General features: G+C 40.8%; 1 protein-coding gene across 11 annotated transcripts in view; it reads right to left on the reverse strand.

Moving 5' to 3' along the window:
- The window catches only part of LOC106081495 (dystrophin, isoforms A/C/F/G/H), a 1057252-nt gene that overhangs the window by 25405 nt on the left and 1005470 nt on the right, over positions 1 to 26377 (reverse strand). For all 11 annotated transcript variants that reach the window (XM_059362799.1, XM_059362798.1, XM_059362797.1 and 8 more), the window contains one exon: positions 1868 to 2127. In XM_059362799.1, the coding sequence (XP_059218782.1) occupies positions 1868 to 2127 (260 nt within the window). The remainder of the gene's footprint in view (positions 1 to 1867; positions 2128 to 26377) is intronic.

Consider the following 26377-nt stretch of genomic DNA (forward strand, 5'->3'; position numbering starts at 1 on the left):
AAGAAGCCTTTACCATTCTTTCTGCAATGATAAGGCTTCGATCAACCTCATTATTTGCAGATTCCGGTGTCACCGTGACTACTGCCGTATCCTGTGGAAAATGCGTTTTAATCAAAAGCTTCAACATGTCCTACGTTGTCCCTGATCTCACACCCATGTCGGCTACTAACTTTTCAGTTTGTACATGGGTTTTATACCCACAACCATAGGATAAGGGCTTACTAATCTAGTCATTCCGTTTGCAACACCACGAAATATTCGTCTAGGACCCTATAGAGTACATATATTCGTGATCGTCTCGACGTTCTAAGTCGATCTAGCCATGTCTGTCCGTCCGAGGTCCGTCCGTCCGAGGTCCGTCCGTCCGAGGTCCGTCCGTCCGAGGTCCGTCCGTCCGAGGTCCGTCCGTCCGAGGTCCGTCCGTCCGAGGTCCGTCCGTCCGAGGTCCGTCCGTCCGAGGTCCGTCCGTCCGAGGTCCGTCCGTCCGAGGTCCATCCGTCCGAGGTCCTTCCGTCCGAGGTCCTTCCGTCCGAGGTCCGTCCGTCCGAGGTCCGTCCGTCCGAGGTCCGTCCGTCCGAGGTCCGTCCGTCCGAGGTCCGTCCGTCCGAGGTCCGTCCGTCCGAGGTCCGTCCGTCCGAGGTCCGTCCGTCCGAGGTCCGTCCGTCCGAGGTCCGTCCGTCCGAAGGTCCGACGGTCCGTCCGTCTGGCTGTCGAAATCACGATAGAGTTCGAACGCGTAAAGCTAGCCGTTTTAAATTTTCCACAGATACTTATTAACGATGTAGGTCATTAGGGATTGCAAATGGCCCATATCGTTTCCGATTTAGATATAGCTCCCATATAAACCGATCTCCCGATTTGACTTCTTGAGCCCCTGGAAGTCGCAATTTTTGTACGATTTGGCTGAAATTTTTCAAGTGGTGTTCCGTTATGATTTCCTACAGCTGTGCTATGTTTTGTTCGATTTGGCTGAAATTTTGCATATAGTGTTCTGTTATGACTTCCAATAACTGTGCGAAGTACGGTCCAAATCAGTCTTTAAACTGATATATCTCCCATATAAACCGATCTCCCGATTTGACTTCTTGAGCCCCTGGAAGCCGCAATTTTTGTACGATTTGGCTCAAATTTTGCAGGTAGTGTTCTGTTATGACTTCCAACTACCATGCCAAGTACGGTCCAAATCGGTCTAAAACCTGATATAGCTCCCATATAAACCGGTCTCCCGATTTGACTTCTTGAGCCTCTGGAAGCCGCAATTCTCGTACGATTTGGCTCAAATTTTGCAGATAGCGTTCTGTTACGACTTCCAACTACCATGCCCAGCTTGGTCCAAATCGGTCTAAAACCTGATATAGCTCCCATATAAACCGGTCTCCCGATTTGACTTCTTGAACCCTTACAAGCCGCAATTTTTGTCCGATTTGGCTGAAATTTTTTATGTAGTATTTTTTTATGTCTTTCAACAGCTGTGTCCAATAAGGTCCAAGTCGGTCTATAACCTGATATAGCTCCCATGGAGACCGGTTTCTCGATCATCCTTGTTCGGTTCCTAGAAGCTTTAATTTTTGCTGGTTTGACAGAAGTTTGGCATGTGGAATAAAATAATGGTGGTGGGTTCCCAAAATTCGGCCCGGCAGAAATTAGCACGCTTTTACTTGTTGATAGTAACTTTTTCATTTTAGCTACTATGTTCCCAGAAAAGCTTCCATAAGCCAGGTTTTGTCTCTCTGATAATCTTATTATACTCCTTGAGCCGAGTGTAATACATCTCCCTATAAACTTCCGCTCTGTTGTAAAGTCTGCGGACCACTTTCCCAATATTGCGAATCTCCCCGGTTATGCAGGGTTTCTCTTTCTTCCTTACCTGGTGTTTAAATCCTCCAGTTTCGATAAACAATTGGCTGGCACCAATACCTGATTGGCTGTAAAGAATGATTGTTGCTCATTACAGTCGTCCAGTAAAGCGCCAGCTGTGGTCATCTTATCACGCAAACGTTGTAAATGTTGTAGCTGCTCACTGGCCTCGCCACTGGTGGGGGGCACAACCCAAGCATTTTTGGTAGCCTCGGCGGAGGCAATGCGAGAGCTTAGATCCTCCAAGACCTTCTGGAATTGACGCATTTTCTGAAAAGAGAGAGAGAAAAACCAAAACGTATTAAAAATTAAAAAAAAAGAAAACCTTCCCAAACAGACGAATATGACAACGATTTCACTTAAATCTTTATAATATTCTTTTCATTATTCTGCATCTCCATAATATATGGCTATTTTTATACCCTCCACCATAAGATGGGGGGTATACTAATTTCGTCATTCTGTTTGTAACTATTCGAAATATTCGTCTGAGACCCCATAAAGTATATATATTCTTGATCGTCGTGAAATTTTAAGTCGATCTAGCCATGTCCGTCCGTCTGTCTGTCCGTCCGTCCGTCCGTCCGTCCGTCCGTCCGTCCGTCCGTCCGTCCGTCCGTCCGTCCGTCCGTCCGTCTGTCTGTCGAAAGCACGCTAACTTTCGAAGGAGTAAAGCTAGCCGCTTGAAATTTTGCACAAATACTTCTTATAAGTGTAGGTCGGTTGGTATTGTAAATGGGCCATATCGGTCCATGTTTTGATATAGCTGCCATATAAACCGATCTTGGGTCTTGACTTCTTGAGCCTGTAGAGTGCGCAATTCTTACCCGATTGGAATGAAATTTTGCATGACGTGTTTTCCTATGATATCCAACAACTGTGCCAAGTATGGTTCAAATCGGTCCATAACCTGATATAGCTGCCATATAAACCGATCTTGGGTCTTGACTTCTTGAGCCTCTAGCGTGCGCAATTCTTATCCGATTGGAATGAAATTTTGCACGACGTGTTTTGTTATGATATCCAACAACTGTGCCAAGTATGGTTCAAATCGGTCCATAACCTGATATAGCTACCATATAAACCGATCTTGGGTCTTGACTTCTTAACCCTCTAGAGGGCACAATTCTTATCCGATATGGCTGAAATTTTGCATGACGTATTTTATTTTTACTTTCAACAACTATGTCAAATAAGGTTCAAATCGGTTCATAACCTGATATAGCTGCCATATAAACCGATCTGCGATCTTGACTTCTTGACCCCTAGAGGTCGCAATTATTATCCGATATGCCTGAAATTTTGTACGATGGATCCTCTCATGACCATCAACAAACAAGTTTATTATGGTCTGAATCGGTCTATAGCCTGATACAGATCCCATATAAATCGTTCTCTCTATTTTACTTCGTGAGTCCCAATGGGCGCAATTCTTATACGAATTGGCTGAAATTTTACACAGGTCTCCAACATATAATTTAATTGTGGTCCGAACCGGACCATATCTTGATATCGCTCTAATAGCAGAGCAAATCTTTTCTTATATCCTTTTTTGCCTAAGAAGAGATGCCGGGAAAAGAACTCGACAAATGCGATCCATGGTGGAGGGTATATAAGATTCGGCCCGGCCGAACTTAGCACGCTTTTACTTGTTTTTTTTTTTTTTGTTGATTCTTTTAACGCTTGTCTACGGCTTTACAAAAGTTTCCATTCGCCAGTGTCTATTTGTATGTTAAACAAACTGCCAACTTTAATTAAATTCATTTTCTGTTTTATCTGCGCTTAATAGAGCATTTCATTGGCCACATTTGTGTGTCAGGACTTTTCTTAGCTTTGCTTGGTGGCAGCACAAAAAACATCATAAGAAAGAAAAAAAAAGTAATTAAATTCAAGTAAGTAACGACGATGACGATGACGACGACAATGACTATGAGACCAAGAACAAGAATAAGAACGAGGAACAGCATTTATCACAACAAAACAACTCAACTCAATTCAGCAGAGTATTGTGCAAACTTTGGTGGCATTTAACCAGCCAAAGATGTTGCTCAGGGGAGAAGAAGAAAGAATGCGTCTTGCCTTTGGTACATCATCTGCAGTAAAAGCTTCCCAGTAGCAAATAAATGGCAAGAATAGCATCCTAATTCTTTTGCATATGATACACTGAGAAAAACTGCTAGTGATAATCACTCATCACTAGGTTAAATACTGATTTGGATTATAATTGCACCCTCGAAACGGAGATGGGTTTATACGGGTTTATTTGATAGAGTTGTTGAAACTCCTAACAGAATTCATTGTGCAAATATTAGGGGTTCAAGAAGACAAATTGGAAAATTAGTTTTTAGAGAAGTCATATACAAACATGGATAAAATCGGTTAAGAATTGTATAAAACTTGTTTATCAATATTCGTATTGGTATACCCACCACCATAGAATGGAGGTATACTAATCTAGTCAATCCATTTGTAAAACTTCGAAACATTCGTCTAAGACCCCATAAAGTAAATATATTCTTGATTGTCCCGTCATTCTGAAACGATCAAACCACGTACGTCCGTCCGTCTGTCGAAATCACGATAGAGGTCAAACGCGTATAGCTAGTCGCTTGAAACTTTGTACAGATACTTAGTATCGATGTAGGTCGTTGGGGATTGTAAATGGGTCATATCGGTTCAGATTTAGATATAGCTCCCATATAAACCGATCTCCCGATTTGACTTCTTGAGCCCTTGGAAGTCGCAATTTTTGTACGATTTAGCTGTAATTTTAAAGATAGTGTTGTTTTATGACTTTCTATAGCTGTGCCAAGTATGGTCTAAGTCGGTCTATAACCTGATATAGCTCCCATATAAACCGATCTCCCGATTTGACTTCTTGAGCCCCTGGAAGACGCAATTTTTGTCCGATTTGGCTGAAATTTCGCATGTGGTGTTTTGTAATGACTTCCAATAACTGTGCCAAGTACGGTCCAAATCGGTCAATAAACTGATATAGCTCCCATATAAACCCATCTTCTAATATGACTTCTTGAGCCCCTGGAAGCCGCAAGTTTTGTTCGATTTATTAAGACTTCCAACAACTGTGCAAAGTACGGTTCAAATCGGTCAATAACCTGATATAGCTCCTTAATAAACCGATCTCCCGATTTGACTTCTTGGGCCCTTGGAAGCCGCAAATTTTATACGATTTGGCTGAAATTTTGCATACGATGTTCTGTTACGACTTCCAACAACTGTGTCAAATAGGGCCAAAATAGTCTATAACCTGATATAACCTCCATGTAAACCGGTGTCTCGATTATCCTTACTCAGTTCCTAGAAGCTTTAATATTTGCTGGTTTGACTGACGGTATGAAGAATAACAAGTAAGAGCGTGCTAAGATCGGTCGGGCCGAAACTTATATACCCTCCACCATGGATCGCATTTGTCGAGTTCTATACGCGGTATCTCTTTTTAGCCACAACTGTTATTCTTTTTAAAAAGAACTGTTATGCTATTGGAGCTATATCAAGTTATAGTCCGATTCGGACCATAAATAATTGCTGATCATTGTAGAAGTCATTGTGTAATATTTCAGTTCATTTGGATAAGAATTGCGCTTTGTAGGGGCTCAAAAGGCAAAATTGAGCGATTGGTTTATATAGGAGCTGTATCAAGCTATTGATCGATTCAGACCATATTAGACATGTATGTTGAAAGTCACGAGAGGAGCCGTTGTACAAAATTTCTAGAGGCTCAGGAAGTCAAGATCCCAGATCGGTTTATATGGCAGCTATATCAGGTTATGTACCGATTTGCGACACACTAAGCACAGTTATTGAAAGTCATAACAAAACTTCTCTAGCAAAAATTCAACCAAATCGGACGATAATTGCGCCCTCTAGAAGCTCAAAAAGTCAAGACTCAAGATCGGTTTATATGGCAGCTTTATCAAAACGTAGACCGATTTGGCCCATTTACAATCCCAACCGATCTACACCTATAAGAAATATTTGTGGAAAATTTTGAGTGGCTAGCTTTACTCCTTCAAAAGTTAGAGTGCTTTCGACAGACAGACGGACGGACATGTCCATTTGAATTTGTGTACAAAGTACAGGTCGCAGTTTTCATTCGATCGTCATCAAATTTGGTACAGACATGTTTTTCGGCCTAGAGACGAAGCCTATTGAAATTGGAAAAAATAGGTTCAGATATAGCTCCCATGTATATTTCAGTAATAATGCTATAAAATGGTAATTTGTTAACCGATTCGCTCGACATTTGGCAGGAAGCATTTTTATACGACTCTCGACACTCATGGAAATCGGTTCACATTTTGGAATAGCTCTCATACATATACATCGCCCGATTTTCACTTCTAGATCCACTGCAAAAATACTGCACAAGGCTTTCCTCGACGACTACCACAATATACAAAGAGTTTGATCAAAATCGGTTCAGATTTAGATATAGCTTCCATATATATTCGATTCATCCGATTTCCGGTAATATTGCAATAAAATGGTCTTTTGTTAACCGATTTTCTTGAAATTCGGCAGGAGGGATTTTCTCATCACTCTCAATATAACTGGTGAATATCAGGGAAATCGGTTCAGACTTAGATATAGCTCCCATATATATGTATATATCGCCCGATTTTAACTTCTATAGTCACAGCAAGCGCATTTATTGATCCATCTTGCCAAAATTGTGCAAAACGCTTTCCTCGACGACTGCCACAGTATCTGAGGAGTTTGCTCGAAATAGGTTCAGATTTAGGTATAGCTCCCATATAAATATTCGTCCGATTTTGAGAAATATTGCAAAAAAGTGATGCTTTGTTATCCGATTCTGTCGAAATTATGCAGGAAGGATTTTCTTATGACTCTCAATATAAAATTTCATAGAAATCGGTTCAGATTTAGATATAGCTGTCATATATGTGTATCGCCAGATTTTCACCCCAAGAGCCACTGCAAGCGCATTGTATGACCAATCTTGCCAAAATTTTGCACAACGCTTTTTCTCAACGACTACCACATTGTCTGAGAAGTTTTCTCGAAATCGGTTTAGAATTAGATATAGCTCCCACATATATGTTCGTCAGATTTTGGGTAATTTGCCATAATGTTGTCATTTGTCAACCGTAGTTACTACAGTTTGAACATATTTGCTCGCCGGGTTCCTTCAAAATTGGTTCAGAACTGAATATAGGTCATACATTGTAGTTATAGGGTAGGTGTAGGGTATTACGCAGTCGGCACCGCCCGACTTTTGCCCTTCCTTACTGGTTTTGTATAAATTTTTAGCAGAGTCCATGGTGGTGCGTTCCCAAGATTCGGCCCGTCCGAACTTAGCACGCTTTTACTTGTTTCTACTAATATTCCAACAATATGATAATTTTCTAAACAATTCTTAAGGGATTTGACACGAAGCATTCACTTATTACTCTCGACATAACTGGCGAATTTCATAGAAATCAGTTCAGATTTAGATATAGCTCTTAAAAATTAGAATCGCCCGATTTTCACTTCTAGCGCCTTTGCAAACGCTTTATCAACCCATCTTCTCAATATTTTGAACCAAGGCTTTTCCGATTTTCACTTCTAGATTCTTTGCCAGCTCATTTACCAATGGACCTTCTTTCTCTTTCCTTGCTTGTTATCGATGTGGTGAATGTTTTAGTCCTTTCTTAATACTTTTTCCTATGTGTGTTTACATCATAAAAAAACCGCATAGACAAAAAAGGCAGAAGCGTTAAAGCATTTAATTTACATTTACATTTAGTTCGCGTTCATGGCTGTTGAGTTTAATTTTATTATTTTTCTTTGACTTTGGGTTGAAAAACTTCTTTGTTGGCCTTATTTTTGTTTTATTTTTGCAGACCGGATATGGCTACAGGCAACTTAGCATAGAGCACATTTCCTTATTAAACCACATAGAGAGATACACACACACACACACACGCTTATACAGACTCATTGTTGGCATCCTTAATATTATACCCCACCACACGTCTCTCTTTCTCTCTCCATGCTGCCTAACAATAGTAGTTTTGCAACAGCTTTGCCTTGCAAGGAAGATAGGAAGATAGTCTTGCCCCATGGTATTTACACAAGTTTTTCTCACTTTCAGCATTGTTTTATCTTTTGCGAATTATTTGTAACTCTTTTTTTTCATGACTAGGCGTTTTTTCGTTTTTTATTATTTCTTAACTTGGTCTTATTTTTTGCACAACATTTTATGTAATTAGGAAATGTCTTTTTAATGTCTCATAGATGTCTTTACCCAGGGATGGCTTCATCTTTGCCAACTTTCTTAAGCCTTGGCGGCCCCAAAGAGAGAGAGAGAGAGACAATTCCTTGGCAATCCTTAAACCTTATTTTCATGCCAGCAGTGGATAATGCAAAAAGCAAGGCTGTAGTCAAAATAAAGCTGAGGCAAAGAATGATTTTAATGAAATGGTTTCATTGTTATGCCAGGGGAAAAAATTACGAAAAAAATTAAAAGAAAAAGAGCCACGAATGATGGAAATGTTAATAAATATTTGGTTAAGACTTTAGGCATCTTGCTTTTAGCTGCAGCCTGAAAAAGGATGTCGCTTACACTCACTCACACACACACGCAGACTTTAAGTGCACACAGCGGAAGTTAGTCTAGAAACTTCATCAAATTGTTGTTGGCTTGCTTTCTCTTCATTTTTGTTGGTAGCCATTAAAGTTGGTTAAAATGTTTGAAGTTTTTGCGTTTTCTTTTGCTTCTTTGAAAGTTAAGTAATGCATGTGACAACACACAGGAGGTAATTAGTGAATTTTTCATTTTGGCATATCAAAGGGCAGAATCTAGGTACTCTAGAGGAATGTATTCATCTGGTTTGAATGTTGATAATTTTTTAAATTGGTTTTGTGATATTGCTGACCCATTTACGGAGCTTCATAGTTTTTTGCACAAAAGTTATATATTTCGCTCAGAACAAGTAAAAAGGCGTTAAGTTCTTTGGATACCCATCACCTCGGGTATATATGTAAACCACCTTTCGTAAAAATCCAGTGAAAAATGCATACCTTATGCCCCATAGCTGAACTATAAAAGACACGGATGTGGAAAAGCCTACTCTAAGTCACTGTGTCAAATTTCAGTGAAATCGGAGTACCAACGCGCCTTTATGGGGCCAAAACTTTAAATCGAGACATGAGTCTATAGGCAGCTATATCCAAATCTGGACCGATCTGGGCTAAATTGAAGAAGAATATCAAAAGGCCTAACACAACTCACTGTCCCAAATTTTGGCGACTTCGGACAATAAATGCTACTTTTATGGGCCCAAACCTTAAATCGAGAGATCGGCCTATATGGCACCTATATGCAAATCTTGTCCAATCTAGGCCAAATTGCAAAAATATATCGAGGGGCTTAACTTAGCTCACTGTCCCAAATTTCGGCGATATCGGACAATAAATGTGGCTTTTATGGGCCCAACACCCTAAATCGGCGAATCGGTCTATATGACAGCTATATCCAAATCTGGACCGATCTCAGCCAAATTGAAGAATAATGTCGAAGGGCCTAACACAACTCACTGTGCCAAATTTCACCAAAATCGGATAATAAATGTGGCTTTTAAAGGCCTAAGACCCTAAATCGGAGGATCGGTCTATATGACAGCTATATCCAAATCTGGACCGATCTGGGCCATATTGCAGAAGGATGTCGAAGGGCCTAACACAACTCCCTCTCCCAAATTTCAGAAAAATCGTATAATAAATGCCACTTTTATGCGCCCAAAACCTTAAATCGAGAGATCGGTCTATATGGGAGCTATATCCAAAATTGGACCGATCTGGACCAAATTAAAGAAGGATGTCGAATGGCCTAACTCAACTCACTGTCCCAAATTTCATCAAAATCAGATAATAAATGTGGCTTTTATGGGCCTAAGACCCTAAATCAACGGATCGGTCTATATGACAGCTATATTCAAATCTGGACCGATCTGGGCCAAATTGTAGAAGAATGTCGGAGGACATAACACAACTCACTGTCCCAAATGTGGATTGTTGTTGTTATTACCCTTTTGGCAATTTTACTGTCTGTAAAGATGTTTACACTCGATGTCCTCGCGTTAGCACCACACCACCTCACGTATTCCGTGATCGTCCGGATCTCCGCCTGCAGGGCCGTATTATCTAACAGTCTAAGACAGATCTCAATCCATGTGTTCTCAATGTAGTCCCTAAGGCCCACTCTGCCCTCTAGCTTTGATCCATGAGTGTAACATGATCTTCCAGATCGCAATACTAGGGTTCCGTCAATCCAAGACTTTGCCGATAGCAGCAGTGCCTCGCACTCGACCTCAAGGTTCACCTCAGGTACCCGATTGGAAACCTCTTCCTTTTCTTCCAGGTTTCCTGAGCATCTCTAATCCTGCTCACTTTAAAAAGGATGAAACTAGGCCAGAAATGTCTTTTGTTTTTATAGAAGTTTCCTTCATGGAATGCCCATGGGCAAATTTGCAATTTGCAAGATGTGCAAAAGCTTCTCGTTATTATCAACTCCCACATTGTCAATACGCAGGCAGACATTTTGATGGAAACTACTTTTCCAATTTAAATTACAATCCATTCATTGCAAAATTAATCTTCCATTAAAATTTGCATTAATTCAACGCAACAAAATGAATGCAATTATTTTGTTGTTGTTGTCTTCAGCTCTGTTATTCTTAATCACTAACGAAGATTGGGCAGTGGGAAGAGAGAGAGAGAGAGACTATAATCGTTGAAAAAATACTCCATTGTTAACTGAATGAGTGGAGCAGCGAAAACAAAAAAACTTTAAAGAAAGATCAACAGCCATCATTTACATATTTAAGTAAATGCCAACAGTAGTACTACAATGTGTACTTGTTGTTGCTAGTGGTGCGTTGAGCAGCGCTGCGCTGCGATGCCGTTCAATTGAAGAGTAACAATAAAAAAATAAATTACAATTGTTGCTATTGTCATTTTGTATGTATCCTTTGGTAATTCACTATTTACGTTATTGTTGTTCCTGTCGCTGTGCCAGCTGCATAAGTAATTACCATTACAACAATGCACATTGCATGGATGCTGCGTATGGATATTTGTGTGTGCGTGAGAGTTTTTACACACATACATCACTTTGCTTATTGTTGTAGCATGTCGCTGGCAACACTTGTTTCCCTACAGAAATTCGGGTACCAAAGAGTTAAACGGGAATTCAAGTCTAATTGACATACACTTAGCGAATTTTTGAAATTCACTTAGGTCATAATGGGAGCAGAATTGAAGCCTAAAACATAATAACATATATATAAAAATTAATTTGTGTTTGTTTGTTTGTATGTTTGTTTGTATGTTTGTTTGTCGGTTTGTTTGTTTGTTCCGTATAGACGCAAAAACGGCTAAACCGATTACTTTTCACAGATTGTGTAGGTTGTTCAGGACGGAAATATAGGCTATATAATTTTTGATATCGGGAGGGGGGCGGACTCTCCCCCCTACCCCAAAAACACTACCCAAAAATAAAAGTGGAGCGATCGAGACAATATGGGATTCAAATGAAAGGTATTCAAGAGTAGAGTAAGAATTTCATAACAAAAGTTAGGTCCAAGTAACTGGGGGGCCGCCCCAGCCCCAAAACCCCTTAAAATAGGTTTATTTGACGAGCATGATAATATGGGACTCAAATGAAAGGAATTTGGGACTAGATTACGAATATGGTCAGGAAGTAGGAATAGGCTTTATAATTTATTGATATCGGATGGGGGACGGACTCTCCCCCTTATGGGAAAAACACCACCCAAAATCAAAAGTGAACCGATAAGGACAATATGGGTATCAAATGAATAGTATGCGGGAATAGATAACGAATTTGGCATACAAATTCATGTCAAAGTATAGGGCTGCACCCCACCCCCACAAAACACCTAAATGGGCACATTAACCAATCGCGGATATATGGGACTCGGTTTGTTTGTTCCGTATAGACTTAAAAACATATAATTTTTTTTTTTTATGCCAAAAACACCACCCAAAATCAAAAGTGAACCGATCGGGACAATATAGGTATCAAATGAAAGATATTGGAGAGTAGAATACGAATATGGTATTTAAATTTGAGTCTAAGTACCCAACGGGCCGCCCCAAACCCCAAATCTCCCCCAAACAGACATACTGGACGTTCATGTCAATATGAGACCCAAATGGAAGGTATTCGGGAGTAGATTTCGAATCTGGCAAACAAAACCAGATAGAAGAATAGGGGGTCACGCCACCCTCAAAAACGTTATTAGACCCATTAAGACGATATGAGACTTGGCTGAACCGATTCTGCATATGATACCTTACCAATTTTTGTATGTTGAATTTCTTTCACAAACAATTTTAATTGGCTCTGTAGTTGTAAATTTATATCCTTAAGAAGGTTAGTATGATGAAAAGCGTAAGTGGTATAGTCAGTGACCAAGAGATAAACTACCTGATAATAAGAAAAGAAATATGGAAGGTGATGCAACGATTCTCATTTGAATATCAACATTTCCACTATCTAATATCCCACATAAACATTTCTCCGTGTAGCACACATGATTAATCACGCCCGTGTGTGTGTGTGTGGTTAGTGAAGATGCTTCAATTCTCATTTGAGTATCAACCTTTCCACTATCTAATATCCCACTAAAACATTTCTCCGTGTATCACACATGATTAAGCACGCCCGTGTGTGTGTGTGTGTGTGTGGCTAGTGAAGGATTTCCCATGAACTACCAAAATTAAAGAAACCATTGTTTTGCGTATGTTTTGTGGCATTTTTTTATAAGGATTTATGGCAGTAAATCAGTGGGCTGCTGCTATCTGCTCTTTTATGTTGTTTCTTTTTTTTTCGGTGGGAAGCTGGGGTGTGGTTCTACTACTCCTACAACTGTTGTAGAGTGATGATAATACAGTAATAATACAGAAGTGCATTCGCTGCACGATTATGCCTGCTGCTCATAAACAAGTGACATCATTTTACAATGATGCGCAACAATGTGTTTATTATCTCTTTGGCTAAAGAGTTCTTTTGTTGTTGTTTGGTTTGTTCTTTTCTGTTTTTGTTGTACGCTGTTGTGGTTGCTATTCACATGTATGATAAATGACAACTACAACAACAATGGCCTTACATCAAGATGAGTGTGTATTTGCAACAGTGACAATAACCACTTTTGTGCATTAATACAATTATGATGGTTAATTTTATTCACTCTCCTCCTCCTCCGTCTGCTTACATTGTTCTCTGTCTACTCTGCTGTAAGAGCTGATTTAATATAGGTATATGCATGTGATACCGCAGTGGAGTAGCATGGATTTACAGAGGCATGTAAATGTAGCCCATTTGCCATATTTATTAACCGTTTTGACACATTAACTACTGCCACATGGAGTGAAATTGTAAAAAGGGTGGAGTTATGCTGAAATATTGGGAAGTGAGATGCATAACAGTACTGGGGGTGTGAGTGTGGGATTGCTCAATAATCTTCAAGTTCAATATTTCATTCCCGGCTCCAACAAAGAAATGGTGATATAACCACTACAATATGGAGTTAGAACAATCTTGTCGTTCTATTTGTAGCTTTTGCAATCTGTGACCCTTTGAGGTATATAAAAAGAAGTGTTACCAAGTTCGCACTGGTATATCTGACAAACTAGAAGTCACAGGTACATCATACGTGTTTTTGCTTCTGAATTTTTTCAACCCCCTTGGTACCCAAGCATCGGCTTCTGTTCGGCCACCAGGCTTTCCTAAATTTGTGAACTTATTGGAAAGCACTTCAACATTAACTATGTTAAGTTTCGTGTACACATCTTTATCCGTTTAAAAGTTCTAGAATGATTTTCAAGCCTTTTCGATTTGGCAATACTGTGCCTTGGTAGACTTGTGCCGCTGCGTATTGAACTCTAAATCAAATATTCAGTGCTACAGCTGTACCAAAGGTGTGGTCAGAGGGTGTATGAAATAGGATAGTCTAAAGTTCAAAAAGAAAGATATTTGTGTTACAGTTATAGCATATGATTGCGTTATATTTGGTATGAAGCTCATAACCGGCTATTGTTGGCGAACTTAAACACCTCAAAGTAAACAAAATGTTTTGTGTGGGTTTAGATGGCCCCTGTCATTATTTTTGAAAGAAAAATGTAAGTCACTCAAGGATAGCTGCGATAGAGGTATCCATTAGGCGGTTAATGAGCTGCATCTGTTTCCAGTGGAGCGGCAGGTCTTGAGCCCGGGAGTAGGCTTAGAATGGACTCCAAAGACCCAACAACTGCGCTGGTGGTATCAGGCCGTAGCATGTTGTCTGCTACGGAAACCTCAACTGGTAGAGCGGCTGCTCCAGGCTCCACTGGCCGACAGACGACTGGTCAGCAGGGGCTTTTAACGAAGACACCTGGACAAGGCTGAAGCTACTCCTTCTTCGCATGCCTATAATTTGCCTAGGTCATCGGCCTTCCCCAACACGCTCTTTAAGACGTTGGAATAATAGAAGACGCATCCCTCTCAGGTTTATTGAGAAGCTTGATGCAAATGATCCTAACACTCTCACTAATAGGGAGAGAGACTGCCTAAATTGAACTCGGGAATTTGCAGGCAACCCCAAGGACTACAAGTCTAGATTCGGAAACTGCACCGCAGTCAGCCAAAAGGCTGCGATCACCTCTTTAAGAAGTTGGAATAATAGAAGACGCATCGCTTTCAGGTTTATTGAGAGGCTTGGTGCGAATGATCCTAAGACTCTCACTAATAGGGAGAGAGAGACTCCCTAAATTGAACTCGGGAATTTGCAGGCTACCCCACAGACTACACGTCTAGATTCGGAAACTGCACCGCAGTCAACCAAAAGGCAGCGATCACCTGGAGGTCATTTCATGCCTAAAAGAACTAGGGCGAACAATAGAGAAATGGGTCCAAGAACCTTTGCTAATATCGCTAGGGACAGTTTGGTGATGGCAGTTGTCGACAAGGGAAAAACACAGGGTTGCATGACTATAAATAATTGGAGTGGGATAGTCAATGGACTGCCATCATCAGTATACTCCGATGTCCTTGCGGTTTTTGATGATGCAGGCTGGTATAGGGGCTGATACAGACTAATTGCCTTCGGGGATCAACTCTCAATTGAAATGTATCGTTGTGCACTAAAAAAGATTGGTGTGATCTGGCCAGGTGTAACAATCGATTTAGTCAAGAAGGAAGATATTCCTTCTCGGTCATTGGCGCATGCTTGGATACCAAGGATTCCCTCAAATCCTGAATCGATACGTAGAAGACTAAGGGAATGTAATCCCAATCGTTCAACCACCGAAGATTGATAGATTGGATAAGGCTGATGGTGACCGGAGATGTGCAGTATTCGTACTAAACTCCGGGTGTCACGCAGACCTCAACAAGTCTTAACAGGTCTGAAGCAGTTGTATCCTATGGATCCAACAAGTTGAAACTGAAGGCCTATAGGTTTGGGGAATCAGGAGACAACTCAGCAGTTGTTGCTGAACACTTGCCTGAGGAATTATCGACCACATCGCTAAAATCTGGCGGACTACAGGAGACTGAAAATCCCCCTACCACAATCGAGACAGGAGGGAATGGCATCGAAACGGGACCCGACAAGCCCTGCGTGGGTGGGCCATCCGGTTGGACTGGGCTCAAGGTGTGCGACAGCAGGGAAGCACAGAACTCAAAAAGTACTTTGATAGAAGCAGCTAGTGAAGTATCTAAGGAGGAATCCTCCATAACGCAAGTGTCCAGTGTCCTGAGGAAGAGTGGTTCCACAGCTTTATCACCTGCCCCTGGGAGCATACGGAAGCTAATCATTACAGGCTCAAGGAGTTGTACTGTCTCCTCTTCTTTGGAATATAGCCATTAACAATATATTATTGTCTCTGGAAGAATGAAATGTAAAAGTGGTCGCGTATGCTGATGATGTGGCAATTGCGGTTAGGAGAAAGTTTCCCAGCACTCTAAGAGTTTTAATTCAGGAAGCTCTACGTGCAACAGCAAAGAGGGCTACCGAAAGTGGTCTAAAAATAAATTCGTGTAGGACAGAGAGAGTTCTTTTCAGCAGGAGATACAAGTTGCCTACAGTAGAACCTGTCTCCTTGGGTGGAGAGAATGTTCCATTTACAGAAAGCGCAAAATTCCTGGGTGTTTTGCTGGACCAGAAATTTAACTTAAAATTCAACATTTTGGAAAGGGCAAAAAAAGCAACTCTTGCCCTATATACCTGCAAGAGAGCCATTGGCAAAAGTTGGGGATATAGACCGCCTATCATGCATTAGGTATAAACTGCAGTTGTCAGACCTATAATGCTATATGGTGTTGTGGTCTGGTGGACGACGCTTCAAAAATCGACCTACCGCTCAATACTTAACCGATCTAAAGAATGGCTTGTTTGTGCATCACAAGCGCACTGAAGACGACACCATTTGATGCACTAACTTTAATGCTACATCTTATGCCTCTGGACATTGTGGCTAACCAAATTGCAGAGACCACTGCGGTTAGGTTAAATGAGCTTTCTCATTGGTCATGCAGCGGCCACGGACACTGTGTTATCCTCGATACAATATCCGATGTTCCGGGCAATGTGGATTACACTCTACCTGAGCCGCTTTTCGATAAAAATTACTGTACCACTATTCGTGATAGAACCGATTGGAACTACGATATCCCTGGTAACAGAAGTTACATAGACTTCTATACGACCAGTTGGGCTTTGGTGGGGTGTACTCTAAAGATCTAGAAAAGGTTACCCGACCATTGCTGTATGTATCAAGCAGAGACGCTTGCAATTAAGGAAGTGGTGGAATGGCTAAGATTTAATATCATTACGACGATTGGCATAAATATCTTCTCAGACAGCCAGGCAGCTATTAAATCCCTGGAGAACGTATTTGTGAACACAAAACCGCCCTCGACTGTCGCAAATCTCTCAACGAGATGACTGAACAGTTCAAAATTCACCTGTTTTGGGTGCCGGGCCACAGAGATATCCCAGAGAATTCTAAAGCAGACGAGCTTGCCAGACTAGGAGCTACCTTACACACTGCAGGGACACTGGACTATGTGGGTATGCCTGTAGCGACATGTAAGCTAAGTTTTCAGTACAAGGCCCCAATTGTTATCCGATTTGGTTGAAATATGGTATGTAATGGTTTAATATGATTGAATCTTTCTTCCCGATTTGGGCAGAGATTTGGTGTTTAAAGTACACATATGGCCTCCAACTAAGGACATGAATGACATTTTTATCAGATTCCATGGATGTGGGATTTGAAGACTCGCCCTTGGGATTTATTTGTTTTCTTCGCAACAATCCCTTAAAAAGCTACATAGCATCTTTGCTCAAAAAAATTATCTTTCATTGGAAACATTTCAACTTCTTCAATCATCCTTCCTGGAATGCTCTTTTTATTCCTCAGAAATTAATATGAAATTTTTAACATTCAAACTGTTCATTTCGAATGCTAACCATTCACATAACTCATAGGTTGAAAATGAATATAAAAATTTAAAATGCAACAAATACTTCAGTTTATAATAAATGCAAGCAACTTTCTTAAGATTGCTTGTCAAATGTGTTGCTGTTCCTCTTTAACTGTTTACCGCTTCACATCAGCTTTTCTCCATTGAAGGTGTTCAAGAATCCCCATGCCAAGATGTCAAGCATGAATACAGTAATGAAGTAACTTTTATGATTTTTACCCTTTTCTGCAGTTTGCATGCATAAATTCATTGAAAGAAAAGAATACGTAAAACTTATTATTTCCCTTTCTAATTAGCATTTTTAATGTACGAGTATGTTGCTGCTGAAAGAAGCCTTTTACAGACTTGGTGTCTGTCCCCAAGCAACTTGGGGGTTGGAGAAGATTTACCAACATGAGACAGTGGAGGAATATGATGAATAAATTGCCCAATTAGAAGAAGAAATGGGTAAGGTTGTCAATAAAACTTCCATGTGATTAGGTTTAAAGGTTGCAATTAGTGGTTACATTAGAAATATGAATAAAGTGTTTTAAAATTTCTAAATTTCCCATGAACTCTCCATTAAGAAACAAGGGATACTTCTCTCATAACAATGAGAATGAGAGGGCCTAATTTTTTTATGCCGAGTCGGAACGGAGTACCGTACACCCAGAGAAAATTTAATACCAAACGGTATTAATTCAGTACCATACGGTATTGGTACGAAAACAATACCGGATGGTATGGTTGAAACATAAAATGATTAGTACCGTTTGGTACTAGCCTTATTACCGAATTGGTATTGGTTTTAATACCATTCTGTTATTGGTTTTAGCACCAGACTGTTATTGGTTTTAGTACCAAATCGTTATTGGATATTAACACCGTGACCAACATCAATTCTTTTTATTCTGCAATTGATTCCATATCCACAGATTCCCAGAAGTGGTTTTGATATGAATGCACCAACACAGCATCGCTTTCCACACAAGAGACTATCATGTTTTTAATGAAGAATGTCCTTAGAATTTGTACTATTTCCATTTCCACCTCTTTCTGATTCTCACATCTCTACAATTTTCGAAGCAAATTTTTCACTTTATCACCAGAAAACTGTTTTCGAAGCAGAAAGAATGACTACAACAAGTAAAACCGAGCTAAGTTCAGCCGGGCTGAATCTTGAAATACCAACAACCATAGGTTCTGCTAAGAATGAACCCAAAAATTTTAGTTGAAGAGCATTATTTTACGTTACGCACCAAATTACTTCAAAATATGAGCCAATGCAAAATATAAGCGAAGTCGAAAAAAATACGGCATGTAAGGTCTCAAGCCATGGGGCGAATTAATATCAGCACACTCTTTTCAACCCAACCTAACCTAAGATCTCAAGAATTCGAATCGGAGATCGGTTTATATGAGAGCTATATCCAAATCTGGATTGATATAGCCCAGTTGTAACCGCCAATGACCTACATCAAAAAGAAGTCTCTGTACGAATTTTCAAGCGGACATCTTAAATCGTTCGACGGCTGTCGTGATTTCCACAAACGGGCGAACGGACATGGCTAGGTCGACACAGATTGTCAAGACCATCAAGAATATTTATACTATACTCTCAGATCAGTATTTCTAGGTGTTACAAAAGGAATGACTAGATTAGTATACCCCTCGTCCTATGGTGGAGGCTATAAAAAGCTCTGTGGTAAGGTTAAGTGTAGTAAGGCCACAAGACCGCAAAGTTTTCTCTTCAATTTATTCCATCTTGCCTACAATTCGGCTATAAGCGCCCAGATGGCTTAGTTAGAACTTGGATTATAAATGCGCCTTTTATGAAGCCAAGACCGAGATATCGGTCTATATGCCAGCTATATCCAAATATGGACCGATTTGGGCCAAGAGCTTAACACAATTCAATGTTCCAAATTTCGGCGACATCGGACAATGAATGCGCCTTTTATGGGCCCAAAACCTCAAATCAAGAGATCGGTCTATATAGCAGCTATATCCTAATCTTGACCGATCTCGGCCAAATTGAAGAAAGATGTCGAAGGGCCTTACACAACTCACTGTTCCATATTTCGGCGACATCGGACAATAAATGCGCCATTTATGGGCCCAAAACCTCAAATCGAGAAATCGGTCTATATGGCAGCTATATCAAAATCTGGACCGATCTGCGCCAAATTGAAGAAAGATGTCGAACGGCCTTACACAACTCACTGTGCCAAATTTCAGCAAAATCGGATAATTAATGTGTCTTTTATGGGCCTAAGACCCTAAATCGGCGGATTGGTCTATATGGCAGCTATATCCACGTCCGGACCGATATGGGCCAAATTGGCGAAGAATGTCGAGTGGCCTAACCCAACTCACTGCCCCAAATTATAGCAAAATCAGATAATAAATGAGGCTTTTATGGGCCTAAAACCCTAAATCGGCGGATCGGTCTATATGGCAGCTATATCCAAATCTTGACCGATCTGGGCCAAATTGAAGAAAGGTGTCGATGGGGCTAACACAACTCACTGTCCCAAATTTTGGCGACATCAAACAACAAATGCGCCTTTTATGACCACAAAACCTTAAATCGAGGGATCGGTCTATATGGCAGCTATATCCAAATATGGACCGATCTCAGCCAAATTGGACAATGAAGTCGAAGGGTCTTACGCAACTCACTGTCCCAAAATTTGGCGACATCGGACAATAAATGCGCCTTTTATGGGCCCAAAACCTCAAATTGAGAGATCAGTCTATATAGCAGATATATCCAGATCTTGACCGATCTGTGCCATATTACAGAATTATGTCGAGGGGTTAAACCTTACTCACTGTCCCAAATTTCGGCAACATCGGACTATAAATGCGCCTTTTATGAGTCCAAAACCTCAAATTGAGAGATCAGTCTATATAGCAGCTATATCCAAATCTGGACCGATCTCGGCCAAATTGAAGAAGGATGTCAAAGGTCCTTACACAACACACTGTCCCGAATTTCAGCAAAATTGGATAATAAATGTGGCTTTTATGGGCCTAAGACCCTAAATCGACGGATCGGCCTATATGGGGGCTATATCAAGATACAGTCCGATATATCTCCGAACTTAAACTGCTTATGGACAAAACAAGACTCTGTGCAACATTTCAGCTCAATATCTCTTTTTTTAAAGACTGTTGCGTGATTTCAACAGACAGACGGACGGACATGGCTAAATGGAATGACAATATGAATATACCCCCATCCTTCGGTGGTGGGTATAACAATTATTTCTCTTCTCTCCCACTGTGCCAACTAAAGATTTTACTATCATTTCCTAAGTATTTCAAACTTGACAAGAGTTTTCTTTAGTTTCGCCCGCAAACTGACTTTTACTGCAGGTGGGTCTATTTGGCATGCTCATAAGCTTTTTACATTTTTCACCACCCCTTCCACCCCCACCTCCAAAAAACAGTGTTATACCTGTAAACAGGTACTTACACAGCAAGTACTAGAATAAGAATTTTTAACATGACAGGAGACCCAAGAAAGAATATACAACTTGAAACTATTAGTTGGGGTTGTCCCCAAACGCATTCAATTGGACCGGCAATGAAGTCAGTATAGGTTACAACTGAAAGACGTCTGCCTTAGCCACCTGACAAACTAGCAGACAGGCAGGCACATAAACTGACTGACTTTGGGTTTGTATGACTGGGAGATGGATGGCAAATAGTGAAAGGCAAATATAAAATATGCATGCAATGCAATAAGTACACAAAAGGATGAATGCCTAGATGGATGAGGCAAAGAATTAAGGAAACAACATGGGAATAGTTTATTTTGTTTCTGTGTGTGTGTGTGTGTTCTCTTTTATGCAGGACGAATGTATAAACGAATGCTGCTGCTGCTGTTGTTTTTGTTGTTTTGTGTGCCATCTATTAATGCTAATTTATATGCAAAAAGCATGACTAGGACATACAAATAAAACTAAACATCATCATGCAACACAATGTCATGCTTGTTATTGCAGCAGTAGTTATTTTTGTTGGAACAGTTGGGACAACTTTAGACAACATCATTATATAAAATGAAAATCAACTTCAACTGTTTCACCACACCATTATGTGGGTTAAAAAGAATCAACTTCCTTAATGTAAACATGGTTTGGAAGTACAAATATACATTTACTTTCATTATTACGCCACCCTCGTACAATCTCATTGGATATTCTTCTTACAACTGTCGCTAAGAGATAGACTAGCAAGTGTGTGCATTTTTCATTCATAATTAATATTTACAGGGTATACTTTTAGGAGTTCCATGACTGGGATTACATTGTACATGTAATGAAATAAAGGCCCAATTTAAGAGATTTTGGAATACCAGTCGTTGTATAAGAAAATAAATTTCAAAATTCCTTTTTCCAGAATCGGCTCTTGCTGTCCTATAAAGGGAATCCTTTTTATAGCCCATAGGGAAATTTTTACATGGTTGCCATACCACCAATTGGTACAGTCATATCAAGCATCATAGGCTATCAGTATTTGGGCAAGGGCCGGTACCACCCGGCCTCTCACAGAGACTCTTCGCTCGATACCGCAGATTGTCCGCAACTGCCGTTGCAGCACTCCATATGGAGGATTCCACTATCCGCAACCTGTAAACGGGGCCGGTAGCTCGCAGTTTTTAACTCAATGATAAGGACCCTCATTACTGTCAAGTCCGACACCACTTGGTAGTGAAGTTTTAACATGGCAGGATACCTCACAAATGTAGCCAGTATTGGTAAGAGAATAACAACCGCTGATAATTTTCTGATGTTCACCCCGGCATTCAAACCCAGACGTTCAGTGTCATAGGCGGACATGCTAACCTCTGCCCCATGGAGGATATCAGTTGGGTTACCGATAAGAAATTTAGAAATTTCGGAAATTGGATAATGAATTCGCATTTTATGAGCAAAATACCATAAATCAGGATATTGGATTACAGGGGAGCTATATTCAAATGTGGAAAGTTCCGCGTCATATTGCATAGGTGTATTGAATAGCCTAACACAGCTGACTATACCAAATTTTAGCGAAATCGGGTAGGGGTACAAGACCTCAAATCAGGACATGAGTCTATATGGCAGCTATATCCAAATATAGGCCGATTTTGACCATATGACGGTACGAAGGTCAACGAGCTTAACGCAAAAAATTGTGCAAAATTTCAGTGAAATCGGATAATAAATGCGCCTTTTATGTGTAAAAGATCATAAATCGGGATATCAGTCTATATGGCAGCTAAATCTAAATATAGACCGATCTAGACCATATGTGACACGGATGTCGAAAATTGTAACATACGTCACTGTCCTAAATTTCGGCGCAATCGGACAATAAATGCGCCTTTTACTGGCCTAAGACCTGAAATCAGTAGATCGGTCTATATGGCAGCTTTATCCAAATATAACCCCATTTTGACAACACCCAATACGAATATCGAGGATACCAAACCAACTCGCTATACCAAGTTTCAACCAAAATCGGACAATAAATACGCCGGTTAATGGCCCAAGACCCTAAATTGAAAGATCGGTATATATGGCAGTTATATCGAAATATAGACGAATCTGAACTATACTTGGTATGAATATCGAGGGGCCAAACGCAACTCATTGGGTTAACTTTAGAGAAATCTGTTGATAAATTCACTTTTTATGGGCCTTAAACCTTAAATCGATGGATCGGTCTATATGGCAGCTATATTCACATCTGGACCGATCCGGGCAGTGTGGAATATGGATGCCGAAGGGCCTAACACAACTCCCTCTATCAAATTTCTCAGAAATCGGGCAATAAATGCGCCTATTATGGGTCCAAGACCATAAATCAAGAGATCGGTCCAAATGGCAGCTATAACCATATCTGGACCGATCTAGGACAAAATGGATGTCAAGGGGCTTAACACAACTCACTGTCTCAAATTTCGGCGAAATCGGAAAACAATTGCGTCTTTTATGGGTCCAAGGTCGTAAATCGAGAGATCGGTCTATATGGCGGCTACATGTAAATCTGGACCAATCTAGGTCAAATAAAAAAGAGATATAGAACGGCCTTACACAACTCACTTTACGAAATTTCAGCGAAGTCGAACAAAAAGTACGCCTTTTATGGGCCCAAGACCTTAACTCAAGAGATCGGTCTATATGGCAGCTATAGCCAAATCTGAACCGATCTGGGCCAAATTTAACAAGGATGTCAAGGGGCCTAACATCATTCACTGTCTCAAATTTCAGCGAAGTCGGTTATGGGGCTCAATATCTTAAATCGAGAGATGGTCTACATGGCAGCTATATGTAAAAATGGACCGATCTACGTCAAATAAAACAGGGATGTTGAAGGGCCCTACTCAACTGACTTAACCAAATTTTAAGGAAATCGGACAATAATAGCGCCTTTTATGGGCCTAAAACCTTAAATCAAGAAATCGGTCCGTACGCAGATATGTCCAAATCTGGACCGAACTGGGCCAAATTAAACATGGATGCGAGGGGCCCAACAGAACTCACCGCCACTGTTTCAGCGAAATTGGACAAAAATAGGCCGTTATGGGCCAAAGACCTTAAATCGAGAGATCGGTCTAATGGCAGCTACATCTAAATCTGGACCGATCTGAGCCATATTGAACTAGAATGTCGGGAGGCCTAACACAACTCATCGTCCCAAATTTCAGCGAAATCGGATAAAAAATGTGTCTTTAATGGGCCCAAGACCTTTAATCGGCAGATTGGTCTATATTGGGGCTGTATCAAGATATAGTCCGATATAGCCCACATTTGAACTTAACCTGCCTATGGACAAAAAAAAAAGAATCTCTGCAAAGTTTCAGCTCAATATTTGTATTTTTATACCCACCACCATTGGATGGGGGTTGTTGTTGTTGTAGCCACATTTTCGTGTGAAATTGGCGATCCTCGTCAAGCTCCTGTAGGTGAGGAAGCTCGTTCCGGTCGAAAGGACCGATTTGCCGCGGGAACAGGGTGGCCATTGGATATTTAAAGGCGCCAATTATTCGCCTTGTCATATTGAGCATCATAGGCACTCAGTATTTGTGCAAGAGCAGGCGCCGCCCGGTCTCTCACTGAGACTCTTCGCTTGATACCGCTGATTGTCCGTGATTCCCGTTGCAGCTACTCCGTATGCAGCATTCCACTTTCCGCAACCTGTGGACGAGCCCGGTAGCTCGTAGCTAAACTTCTCGTGACAGCAATGAACACCACACAAACTGGAACTCAATGTGCCAGCCAGAGTGGTGCTCAAAGCTATCCCGGGCCGCGATAGGGTGGGGGTATACTAATCTAGTTATTCCGTTTGTACACCTAGATATATACGCTTAAGACCCCATAAAGTATATTCTTGATCGTCTCGACGTTGTAAGTCGATCTAGCCATGTATGTCCGCCCGTCCGTCTGTCGAAATCATGATAGCGGTCGAACGCGTAAAGATAGCCGATTGAAATTTTGCACATATACTTAAAATTGATGTAGGTCGTTGGAGATTGCATATGGACCATATGGGTTCAGATTTGGATATAGCTCCCATATAAACCGATCTCCCGATTTGACTTCTTGACCCTTTACACGCCGCACCTTTTGTCCGATTTGGCTGACATTTTGCATGTAGTGTTCTGTTATGACTTCTACCAACCGAGCCAAGTTTGGTTCAAATCGGTCTATAACCTGGTATAGCCATATAAACCGATCTCCCGATTTGACTTCTTGAGCCCCTACAACCTGCAATTTTTCCCCGATTTGGTTCATATATTGCATGTAGTGTTCTGTTATGACTTCTACCAACCGAGCCAAGTGCCAATTGTTGTCCGATTTGGCTGAATTTTGCACATGGTGTTCTTTTACGACTTCCAACAACTGTGCTCAGCACGGTTCGAATCGGTTTATTACCTGCTATAGCTCCCTTATAAACCGATCTCCCGTGTTGACTTCATGAGTCCTTACAAGCCGCAACTTTTTCCGATTTGGTTGAAATTTTGCATGTAGTGCTCTGCTATGACTTTCAAAAATAGTGTTAAGTACGGTCCGAATCCGTCTATAACCTGATATAGCTCCCATATAAACCGATCTCCCGATTTGAATTCTTGAGCCCTTGCAAAGTGCAAATTTTGCCCATGAACATTCCACTAAGGATTAAGGGCAAACTTCTCATATATCAATGAGTGCAGTTGCGATTCAAGTTTTAAGCTCAATGATAAGGAGCCTCCCTTTTATAGCCGAGTCCGAACGGCGTGCCACAGTGCGACACCTCTTTGGAGAGAAGTTTTACATGGCATAGTACCTCACAACTCCCAAAAAGCCTTGCACAACCGAGCAGATAAAAAAAATGGAGAAAGTTGGGAACCACAACTTTGACATAGTCAGTAACTTTATCTACCTCGGCAGTGCAGTAACCGAAACGAATATCACCAGTTTTGAGATTCAGCGAAGAATAATACTGGCAAACAGATGCTACTTTGGACTAAGTAAGCAGTTTAGAAACAAGGCCACATCTCGACAGAGAAGATCACACTATACAGCTCGTGGGTTATACGTCGCCTATATTCTCCGTTAAGGCAAACTGGTCCATATATTTTACAAAGAATCTTTCTCTCAAATACTCCAAGCACTGCCTCATCTGCTTTCACAAGTACCCATGCTTCAGAACCATATAACAGCACAGGTAGTATCAGTGTCTTGATAGCATAGTTACACGCATCAAAATACAACGGCTGCGTTGGCTAGGTCATGTTGTCAGAATGGATGAAGAAGCTCCAGCAAAGAAGTCTTTTCAAGGCAAACACGATGGTACACGCAATCCAGGAAGACCAAAAGCCCGATGGAAAGATCAAGTTGTGGGAGACACCCCGAAACTTGGTGTCAGAGATTTTAGAATAAGCGCAGAGGATCGAGACGCTTGGAATGCTATTCTACGTTCGGCTAGTGGAACAAATATTCGCAGGAAAAAGTGTATCGAGGTAAAATTAGATTTAGTTGAGAATTA

The sequence above is a fragment of the Stomoxys calcitrans genome, chromosome 2, assembly GCF_963082655.1.
Source record: "Stomoxys calcitrans chromosome 2, idStoCalc2.1, whole genome shotgun sequence".
Classification (NCBI taxonomy): Eukaryota; Metazoa; Arthropoda; class Insecta; order Diptera; family Muscidae; genus Stomoxys; species Stomoxys calcitrans.